The sequence below is a fragment of the Austrofundulus limnaeus genome, unplaced genomic scaffold, assembly GCF_001266775.1.
Source record: "Austrofundulus limnaeus strain Quisiro unplaced genomic scaffold, Austrofundulus_limnaeus-1.0 Scaffold390, whole genome shotgun sequence".
NCBI classification, from domain to species: Eukaryota; Metazoa; Chordata; class Actinopteri; order Cyprinodontiformes; family Rivulidae; genus Austrofundulus; species Austrofundulus limnaeus.
Window position 1 is genome coordinate 106,054 of NW_013952792.1, and position 11,678 is coordinate 117,731.

An 11,678-nucleotide genomic window follows, 5' to 3' on the forward strand; every position below is an offset into this window, starting at 1 on the left:
AGCTTTTGTACAAAGTATTAATTAGATAAATTTCTTCATGTGTTCAATACTTTTTCCCTGTGCCATTCCACATTATTACAAATAACTTCATTTCTGGACATTTATGTTTTGATTTCTTTGTATGTATGGATCACTTGGGTTGTTACCGACATCTGGTGAAAATTTCATGTTATTAGCACCTCTAGTAATATATTTACTGGGAAAAATGGTGAYRTGTTCAATACTTATTTTACCTGCTGTATATATCTGGACTTCATGTGAAAATGAGTCTTGCTCAACTGAGGGAGAAATGAAAACAGATGGACTGTATGGGTAAGGGATGTTAAAAGTTGTGGAAACTAACACTTGAGGACAAGAGGGACAGGTGAGAGCGGGCGGGGCAGGAATTAGAACTTAGAGTTCGAGAAATAGCGGAGAGTGAAAATACACAGGCTGTCTAAATGAAATAAAACAAAGCTAAATACAAGAAGCCCAAAATACAGAAAATACATCATATAACTAAAAAAGAGAATAAACTTTAAAATAAACACAAGAAACTACCAAAAATGTAACCAAAAGATGAAGATAATGGTACAAATGTTGGAGTGTTTTTTTTAAAGCTAGGCCAATGTTTTTAAAGTCTTTTTCAACAATTCTTTTAAAGAGATTAATGCAAATCTGTAAAAGCCCAACTTTTGTAAGAATATGTCAACAGACAACCACTTGCTCTCCTAATTTGTGTTCATTTTAATTTTGTAGAATTCTATAGTTCCCAAAACACGTGGTTGTTACTCAGTTTTATTTATATTGATATAGCCTGGCCCTTGCCTTCTTACACAGCTCCGCTCCGCTAGTTTCCCTTCACACCTCCATCTGGGACTGCCCCCATTGAGATGGATTTCACTGGAAGATTTTTAGCCGGGCCAATCAGAGAACAGACGCCAATTTTCTGCGCAGGTCTCCTTGTAGTTTATTTTACCTGGGCCAATGTTAGGAAAATTTTTCATTCATAAATGTAGATTCTTTAAAGCTAAGCCAAATATAGATTATTGGAAAAGTCACCTTAAAACATTTGGTGAATCTCTTAGTCTAATTAAAAACAAATYTGCTCAGTCTTAATACTTTGATTAACAACTTTGGTTTGGTTTAAACCTATTTTTTTTTTCAATTTATTCATTCATTTTAGTTATTTTTTCCCTTTTTTCCCTCTTATATTTAATATTGTGTTTTGTATTACTTATAACTCAACCTGTAATACCTGATAACTTAATGTGATGTTTTTGCCATGCTTTGTTTGTTTGTTCTTTATTTCAATTATTTTTTTACCTGGGCCAATCAGAGACCAGAACATAAATTTTCTGCGCAGTGTCTGCTTGTAGTTTATTTTACCTGGGCCAATCAGCAAACAGAAGGCGGAGCTTTGAATGACGTCGATGTTCTGCACAGTGTCTGCTAGTTAGTTTAGCATACGGCAGTGGAGGAATGAAGCCAGTCTGTGTTGATAAGGCTTCTAAATTAAAATAAATTTGTCTGACAAAGCAGCAGCTCTCATTTACAGTCGTCTCGTTCGGCTCTGTATATTTCTCCTCTCAGTAGGGTTTTTTAATTGAAATTATTTACAAACAAAACATGGCAAAAACATCACTTATCTCACAGATATCAGGTATTACAGGTTGAGTTATAAGTAATACAAACGAAAAATAAAAGAGGTTTAAACCAAACCAAAGTAGTTAATCAAAGTATTGAGACGTTGAGCAGATTTGTTTTTAGAGATTCACCATTGATAAGGCTGCAGCCATGTTYTGACTGCGTCTGCGCGACGTGTATTCTGAGCATGCGCAGTTCACACCAGGAAATGACTTTCAACAACCAGCTCAGCTGAAACACAGCAAAGCGGTTGTTGAGGCAGAAACATGGCCGGTTTGAGTAAACATATGACGGCCAAAAACTCCTGCTTGGCTGGCGGAGTGTTGTTGGCCGTTTACCTGTTGAAGCGCAGAAACCGGAGGTCCAAACAGAACAGGTGAGTGAGCGGTACTCGGTTCTTCTCTGGAGAAGTGTGGAGTAAGACGGTGCTGTCACTGACTGACATTCAGGAATTCAATCCGGTTTTCCAGCAAGGGTCTTGGCTCTTTATTCACGGAGCAGTTTAAAGCAATGTTCTGTATCAATAGTGTCAGTAAAGTATCCTGACACCCCAACAAAACACCACCTGGATTAATTTTAGTTGTTCTCACTCAAACTGAACTTAATAGTTTCATCAGATCAAATACTTTCAGTGAGTCTAGCAGTACTTTAAAATGTTTCGTTTGTTTGTGTTTTGCTAAAGCAATCAAGTTAAACGTATTTTAAACGAAACGCACTACACTGTGTATTGCACCTGCCTTTGAGTTTTGGTGGCAGGTGATGTGCGAAATTCGGTTCCCCTGTGAAAATCTGTTCCCCCTACTGGTTAATCGACATGACGTCAGACCAATCTACGGAGCCCGCCGGAGGGAGGCGCTCCCAACACAGGGGGAACAGATTTTCACAGGGGAACAGAATTTTGTACAACACCTGTTCCAAAGGGTGTTTTCAGTATAAGTAGCTGCGGAAATGCCTGTTCAAAAAACCTGCAAAAGGTTCCTGCGGTCATTTTGAACGTGTATGTCAAATTATTTGTCTTATAAAAGGTGACGGTAAAATACCTATCTGATCTGATCTGATCTGCTACTTTAGTGTTTGTTAGACAAGAAAAAAAAAATCCAAAATTCTGTTGGATACCAGGTAAAGGTTTCTTTAAAATATATTTCAACCTTTATTTTTGGAAATGCAACAGATAACAGTTTACTTTATAATCTGAAATACAYGGTTCCTATTTTCTTCATTTTATTTTCTGTGTATGACAGTAGTACATTTATGATGTATAAATTGTGCAGATTTTTAAACTTGTTTATATGCTTGCTTAGCATTTTTGTAACCTAACGTGGTTATACAAAGTGCTTTACAATGTGTTTCTCATCTATAAATTTACACAGGTGTCACTTTCTTTGAGATTTTTGCATTTAAAATTGTTTTCTTTCAACCCGTCTAAAGTCTGACCCACACTGACTTCAACAGATTGTGAATCAAACTCTCAGATCTGACTCACAAGCAGCCGCTACATGTTTTTGAATTGAATTGAATGTGTTTTTTTATAAAGTAGAGAAACACACAATACCAACATAGAAAGGATTAATGAAAAAGTAGAGTCAGGAAGACATGGCAAAGTGTTAAAAATCAAAGAGTAAATACGTCAAATGGATATAATTTATTTATTTKTTAATGTTAGGACACAGAACATAAYGAACAGGAAAACACAGTATTCTGAATCACACATAAAAATTCWTTTTGAAATCAAATTTCCTCTTCAAGAATTACTTATAAAAATAAGAGGAGGTGAAAGGTCGAGTTAAAAGGTGAAGGCGTCTGAGAAAACATTAACTAGAAAAGAAAGCTAAGGACAAACACTTTCAAATCTAATTTAGTGAAGTGTGACAGACGAAAGTCTTGTGGAGACACAAAGATGATGATAATGGGGTAACAGATGAGAAGTTTGACAAAAGGTGCTTTTTTCCATGTTTGTTTTAAAGATTTGAAAAACTTTAGTATCATGCGAAACCCACTTTTTTTAGTCATTAAATGTATTTTGTTGTGAACCTGAAGTCTGTAGAAGTGCAGAAAAGTTGAATTTAGTCTCTCCAGGTCATACCAAAGCATTACAGTTCCACTTTATATAGACCCCATCTGAATAACTTAAATGTGAAAAAGAAGGATTTGTCGTATGTCTCTTTTTAAGTTGTGTGAAAGCTCCCATTATAAATGAGATCTGGARTTGTTGGCAAACGATACAATGTTCCAAAGTCCAAGTCCTCTAAGATCTGTTGGTCCTTTTAACACAGAAATATCTCTGGGTCTTCTGAGATGCATGTTAGTTTTAGTTTTTTAGTTTAATTTAGTTTCATTTAGTTTAGTTTATTTCAAACATGTATACAAAACAAAAAATGATAAGAAGTGAAAACAAAATTAACATATTTGAAAAGGAATGGGTAGAACAAAGTGTTCTCCTATCCTCCCTGAAAGATATAATAAAAAAAATTAAATGTAAATTAGCTACTTTTATTGTTCCAGGTATATTTATGGACCACACTGTAATTGCTTTTCATGGGAAACAAATTCCTAGCCAGAAAGTCCAACAACATTACACCACTGTGATTAAGACTGAAGGCCCTATCAGAGGTTACACATCAGACAACAGCTCCTCTAATCAAGACAGTCAGCTCATTATGTATTAATTCATGTATAGTAAAAAGTATATCAAAGAACTGATACTTTGAACATTGATACTCTTTTCTGAAATTGATAGTTACGTTTTTATTTTTGCCAAATTTACAAACGAAAATATGTGCAGAATTCCTCTGAATGGTAGATTAGAAAGCGTTGCAGCTAAGCCAACTCTGCTTACGTGGTTTGTTGTTCAGTTTTGATGTGAAAGCAGATCTTTGTTTTAAGCAAATTAGTTTGACTTAGTTTTTCTTCGCAGTACAAAAGGAGCTTCTCAGCTTGTGCTGAACACAGAAGTAAGTTAACTTTGTTTCAAGTTCCTTTAAAATGTGACTGGCAACAATAATTAGCTGCAATTGAATGTGTTCCCTTTGGTCTCCTGTAGAAAGATGGAAAAAAAGACAAGGCAGCAGTGGATAAGGTTTTCTTCCTCCGAATCCTTCGGATTCTGCGGATCATGGTGCCACGAGTTTTTTGCATGGAGGTAAGGTAATCTTTAGTCAGGCAGTGTCTTTGTATTGTTGAGGTGTCGTTATAATTTTGTTATTGTGTAATCATTAATTATTATTATTTAATCTTAAATATATATATTTATTTTGTCTTATTTGTAATGATAAACTGAGGAACATTATAGTTTGACACATTTCTAAATGAATCGTCTTAATAATAAGTTAAAGCTCATCTGATGCACTTGTTGAATGAGAAGCAGCAGATTTGACTCTCAGCTAAGATGTTGGCTAAATTAAATTTGGTTACTTCAACCCCAAATGGTCCCTTTTGATCCAATCAGCTTTTGTTCTGTTTAAGGTCAGGTGCAAGTAGCAGTTCTCTATAAAATAATAACCCAGTGTGTGCACAGATATGTTTGATTGTAAAGAATGTCATCAAAAATCTCATGATTTAGATCTTGTTGGAAGTCCTTTAAACCCTTTGAATGCTTTGATTACAGTGATAATAAAGAAATATTTAGACATTTTGTTTGACATGTGGTATATAAAAGATAGTTTCTTTGACAGCAAAGTTTTGGGAGTTTGGAAACAACTGAATTTATTACATCCTACATATTAAGAGACCTTTGACACAGAAACATTAGCTTCGTAAGCAAAGGTCACAGTGAAATGAGACTTATCATATGAGCTGATCTGAGTGGACTTAAGGTCAGAATGATAAAGTTTTCATAATCTGCAGTGTCCTCACGTGTTTAACTGTAGTTGTGTCTTTGTGACAGACTGCCTATCTGGTTCTTATCGCCGCCATGTTAGTGGCCAGGACCTACTGTGATGTATGGATGATCCAGAATGGCACCATGATTGAAAGGTCAGAGTTTAAAATGGTTTTATTTACACTTCATGGCCCGAGAACTGTGTATTTGACGTCATTCTTTGCACTCACGACACACACACACACGCGCGCACACACACACACACACACACACACACACACACACAGAGTAAGCGCTTTCAGCTGCCTGAAAACAGTTGTAAGGACAACCTGGACATTTCTGAGTTGACCCACATGTGCAGAAGAAAATGTGACGTCTCATGCAGCACGCTGTGTTTACAGATATAAATATAGATGCTRCATGTTACCACGTGTGGATTGATTCTAATGGTGCGTTCACACCAAACGTGATTTCAGCGTCAGGAGCATCAGGTTTACATGCAAAGTCTATGGTGGACGCGCTTCAAGCAGCGTCGGGAAGTTCTGCGGCGCCTCAAGCGCGATTAGAGCAGCGCGATTTGAACTATTTGAACGATCTGAACATTCGACGTGTTTGATGCGCAAATCGCTGAAGTTAGAAAATCTGAACTTTTGCAGCTCGACTCGCAGCATCAACCAATCAGAGAGACTCCACTGTGTGACGTAGTGACATATTTCCCGCCGGGACAGTTTACTGAATGATGTCCACTAAACTGAAACAGATGGAGAGGAGCTCTTTAGCTGAAATCCAGTGCCTGCAGTCGGTGTCCTGACAGAGATATCCTCACCAATGCGTGGCAGCGGCTCATCAGACTGGACTCGGGACAAAAATAGTCCTGAAAGCGAGCTGTGAGCCTCTCCTGCAGCTCCTGGGTGATGAAACTCAGAATGTCTCTGAATTATCTGGTGAATTAATTATGAATTAATTATCTGATGAACGTGACATGCTCTTGCTCTCTGTAAATAAAGCAAAGCCACTTCCTCGTCTGACAATACACAGAGCCCGACAGAGGAGGGGGGGGGCGGGGCTCTTGCCGTACGAGCGCTTCAAGAGCTGTCCTGCGTCTGACCTCAAAGTGCACAAGCTTCAAACTTCAGCGTTGGCTACGATTTTGAAGCTGAAATCGCTTTCGGTGTGAACGCAGCATTAAGTTCTTGTGCAATAAAAATCCCAATGATTTTTTATCTGACGTGACTGGTCCAGTGTTTATATTTGGTCTTGCTGTTTGATGGCTCCACTGGCACAGAGTTTTATTTTAGGATGAGTAACGATGTACTAAAGGTTGAAACAAACACAAATATTAATCCCATCACATTAGCATCGATACGATCCATCTCTAATGTTGGTATCATGTTTTGATGTAGATTCTCCATCATCCAAGACATGGCAAACTCAAAGATTGCCGTTCTTGTCCTAAGATCCCTCTTTTGTCAGTGTTTGTTCATCTTTGTGTTTGTTTTGATTTACAGTGCAATCATCGGACGTTCAACAAAAGATTTCAAGATCTTCTTATTCAGCTTTGTCAAATTCATGCCAGTTGTAAGTGTTTCTTATGATATTTTCTTTTGTTACTTGTGGAAGTTTGTTTTGAATTGCTTGCATTTAATACATCAGAGTGGTATTAGAAGACTTGTTCTGCAGTGGATGAAGAGCTGCTTAAATAACAGGCAACAAATTATGGAAATGGGTGAATAATCACAATGTTTGGACATTTCTTATGGAGTGCACCAGGGGTCCATGTTGGAACAAAAACGATTTGTACATAATTTGAACAAGGTGTAGAATATCAAAAATGTAATTAGTTTTATTTGCAGATGAAAAAATTGTGAATTTTTTAACGCATTAAAAATATCGAAGCTAACATATGCTAGCTAAATAATGTTTTGTTTTTGGCTAAAAACAGAAGTAAGCAATGGAGCAAAATGGAAGTTTCCTTATGTTAAAAAGTGTAAACTGTGTTTGACTGTTTCATTTCAGATTGCTTTGGTGAACAACTTTCTAAAGTTGGGCCTAAACGAGTTAAAGCTGAGGTTTCGTGAGCGGCTCACAAAGAAACTGTATGACCAGTACCTTCAGTAAGTTCAACTCCACTTAATGCTGTTTATTCATTTTTAATTTGAATCCATAACTTTGAGTTCATAATTTGTTGTCACTTAAAGACCCAGTTATTTTTGTAAGTGATCATGAACATCGCTGCTTATTGTTTACATTTTGCTTAAACTAGCCAAAACGCTAATGAGTTTCAAGGTATCAAGTAAAAAAGGGAGTATTTTTCATACCTTAAAATGCTTTTAAGGTACAAAAATGTGGCTAAAAAAGAAAAGAAAAGAGCCATATGCAATTCATGAGGTCCTGTTATTGCTTACACATGTATTAGAAATTCTGCAGAATTGATATTGGTTATTTTCTTAAAGAAAAAGAAGACAAACAACAATCAAAGTGTAATAGCATTTTCTTCCCCTCATTTGTTTGTCAGTTCATGAACAAAAGCCTGACTTTTTTATTTTCTTGAATAGTTTTTCCATTAACTGTAAGAGAATAACCTGCTGTGGTTTTGGGTAAAGGATGATGGGAAAAACTCTCTTGGTTTCTTGAGTCTTCACTCTGTCTCTGCAGAGGTTACACTTATTACAAAATGGGAAACCTGGACAACCGGATAGCTAATGCAGACCAGTTACTGACACAGGATGTGGAGAAGTTCTGCAACAGTGTGGTGGATCTGTACTCCAACCTCAGCAAGGTACGATTATTACTTTATACTGTGAAGAACTTGTGTAAATGAATGCAGTTTTGTGTGTAACACTGATTGTACAGTCTGCAGGCTCACAGGATGGGCAAATAGAAGAGCATTTATGTTAAGAGTGATAAAAAAATCTTTATAATAAAAGTAACATGTTGAAGGAACGCATATTGTCTGCTGCCTATCATATGTTTTACCTCAGAATCCTGAAAYAAGTCATTGTTGTGTCTGTCCTCCAGCCTCTGTTGGATATCGGTCTGTACATCTTCAAGCTGACAAGTGCCATTGGTGCTCAGGTAAGTGGAATACTTTTAAATGTTTCCTAAAATCACTGGAAACTACTCTTTATACTAACTCAAGTTTATTTAAACCCCAACAAGTTTTTTTTAATTCAACTTTTAATTTCTTACATATATCATACACTTAATAATCCCCTGATGTAAACAGAGTCAAAGGGAGAACAATGGAATCAGACATAATAACAAAAAGCATGACAGTAGTTGTCATTTTGGGGGAGAAAATTGATCGTACGCAAATGAACTGTGCCTAAATATTCCAAAACTAACTGGAGAATTTCTGTAAATGATCGTAATTAATTGCCAATTTTAGGTGTAAACAAAAATGATGAATATTTACTGTTTTGGTATTTTCTGACATAATTTTACAAAACTCCCGGGTTTTTCATAGCATTATTGACAAGTATTGCAGCTTAGAAAACCACTCCACAACATTTTTTATGGCATAGTTTTCCTTCAATTATTTTTATGTGCCGTCCGTCTGTTTTCTTCTGCTTATCCGGGGTCCGGTTGCGGGGGCAGCAGCCTAAGCAGAGAGACCCAGACTTCCCTCTCTCCAGCCACTTGGGCCAGCTCATCCAGGGGAATCCCCTTTCATTCCCAGGCCAGCTGAGAGACATAAACCCTATTCTGACAGGATTAGTTTTACCTGGGGACCCCATGCTATTTGTAATAATTACAGAGATTGTCTGTGTTGTTAATCCCGTGAGAATCGGCCATGTCAGTAATTTGTAAATAAAAATCCCCCCGCAAATTACCTACCATAATTCGCTGAACTCCGAGGTCCTGTGATAATACTAGTCCAATGTGAATAGGCATCTCTGTGATTTGGACAGGAATGGACTGAATCCCATATGTAATTAGGCAGTTTTGGTTTTCTTGGTGCATTTTTATTTACTGTTGGTGAAGAACGGAGGCTGGATTGGAGTGCACTGAAAACCTTTTCGGTCCCGGGCCGGGAAAACCCGTTACGTTACGTGCGCCATTAGAAAAATAAAAAATAAAATTTAAAAATTAAAAAAAAAAAGTCTGAAGAGTGGGAGCAAAATCAGATGCAAATGGTGGCTCACTGTACGGTAAGAATTTTTTTTTTCTGTCTGTAGCCTTCTGGCTGATGTTGAATGTTGAGCTCTGGCCGTAGCGCAGCAGGCGCGTGCTTTAGGTAGTTGGTGCGCACACTCTCGCCAGCTGTGAAGGTGTTCACATGTCAACCCCTTTGGACGTTTACCTAATGAGCCTCAAAAATCTATAATTTTTAGCCGTACCACTCGTACCCGCGCGTGGGGATGGGGTGGGGGTCTGTCGGCCGTGGAGATGACAGTGCCTGCTGTAAGCAGGAGGAAAGGAGAGTGGAAAAAGTGGAGAACTTGATGTTTATGTTTTGTTTTTTGTTTTTTAACGTCTGTTCAACGCCGTGTTCAACAGACAACAACTAACTGGCTTCAATGTCACATTCAGGAAATGTCTGTAAATTTCAGGAAAATCTCAGGTTCTGGTTATCCCGTGCGAATGCACCACATAAAACACAGACATCGGGGGATAATTTATTTATTACATGGGGTCCCTAGGTAAAACTAATCCCTTCAGAATAGGGCTATAGTCTCTCCAGCGTGTCCTGGGTCTTCCTCTGGGCCTCCTCACAGTGCCATTTTTATGTGTCATAACAAAAAAAGTCAATTATTTTAGTTTAGATATTAAATAAAAAATGTAAAATTACTTAAACAACAGGGAGCGTCCTCACACTCCAGCAGCTTGCACACGTTCTCCATCATGGTGAACTGTCTTCTTGCACTATGTTGCTAAGGTCTCTACAAAAAACCTTCCTGACTCTTTTATCTTACAAACACAGACAAAGGCAGTGCTGTTTAAAAAATAATCCCAGCTGTTAGGTTGTTAAGAATGGTTTCTTCCATTAATTTGTTACCTTCAAAACCTTGACAGGTTCATTCTGTGTGCTTTGAATTGTGTTGTTACATTTCCACAGTGATGATCACTGTTGTGTTAAATCTTCCAAACTGCCGGTCAGAAGCTCAGTTTTAGGTAGTTTTTATTTAAATACTTTCACCAATTCAGTTCTGGTATTTAACAGAAATTAATAAATTTGACAGAGCCTATTGATTTTTATGGTGAATGAACAGATTGATGAATATGATTTATTTTTTATTATTTTAAATAACATTTGAAGGTGCTGTGTCAAACTCCAGACTGAGGAACCATCAATAGCGCAGCATGAGATGAGAGCTTTCTAAATTTAAATAAAATGGCATGTTTCCAATTTAAATGTTGGTTTGAGGTTAAAAAGGATGTATGTTACTGATGTTATTTAGGTGAAAAATAATTCTGTTGATGTTGCATTTTTTGCTTAACAAAACTCTTTCATTAACTGAAATTCCTGCAGGGGAGAATTGTTTCATTAAATTGTAGTTCTGTGAACATATTGTAAATTCAACAGGTTAATTATCAAACGGCTTCATTGCCTCTAAACAGGGTCCAGCCATCATGATGTCCTACCTGCTGATCTCAGGACTGTTTCTGACCAGACTCAGGAGGCCCATAGGCAAGATGACTGTGTCTGAGCAGCGCTACGAAGGAGAGTATCGTTATGTCAACTCTCGCCTTATCACCAACAGGTACAGAAGCAGCATCCTTTCAGCTCATAAACGTAGACACATATGAACTGCAGGGCTAAAATCTGACCAGTTTTTTTGCTTTAGTGAGGAGATTGCCTTTTACAATGGGAACTTGAGAGAAAAGCAGACCATTCACTCCACGTTTAAGAAATTGGTAAGTACAATTCAGTAATTGTTCTCACACTATGTGGATTTGTTACCCATAATGCAATGCACTATCAGGTCGTGTGGCTTCCAGGAAGTCCACTCCCTGCTGCTGAAAATAGTTTAAATCAGCAACAGGCTGAAGGCAAAGTATCAGTCTATACAGTGTGGAGAACAAGTATTTGATACACTGTTGATTTCAGGTTTTCCCACTTGCAAAGCTTGTAGATGACTGTAATTTTTCTCTTCAACTGTGAGTGATGGAATCTAAAACAAAAATCCAGAAAAATACAATGTATGATTTTTTAAATAATTAATTTCCATTTTATTGTGTAAATAAGTATTTGAACATCTATCAAACAGTAAGAATTTTGGCTCTCACAGAC

The 11,678-nt window shown here is 37.3% G+C and overlaps 1 protein-coding gene across 1 annotated transcript in view; it reads left to right on the forward strand.

The window, feature by feature from the left end:
- Positions 1-1,846: 1,846 nt before the first annotated feature.
- The window catches only part of abcd3a (ATP-binding cassette, sub-family D (ALD), member 3a), a 24,310-nt gene continuing 14,478 nt past the window's right edge, over positions 1,847-11,678 (forward strand). Inside the window, exons 1-10 of the mRNA XM_014023784.1 lie at positions 1,847-2,002; positions 4,541-4,577; positions 4,667-4,765; positions 5,510-5,598; positions 6,952-7,021; positions 7,460-7,557; positions 8,099-8,222; positions 8,462-8,518; positions 11,006-11,148; positions 11,233-11,302. Coding sequence (XP_013879238.1) covers positions 1,893-2,002; positions 4,541-4,577; positions 4,667-4,765; positions 5,510-5,598; positions 6,952-7,021; positions 7,460-7,557; positions 8,099-8,222; positions 8,462-8,518; positions 11,006-11,148; positions 11,233-11,302 — 897 coding nt within the window. The 5' untranslated portion in view covers positions 1,847-1,892. The remainder of the gene's footprint in view (positions 2,003-4,540; positions 4,578-4,666; positions 4,766-5,509; positions 5,599-6,951; positions 7,022-7,459; positions 7,558-8,098; positions 8,223-8,461; positions 8,519-11,005; positions 11,149-11,232; positions 11,303-11,678) is intronic.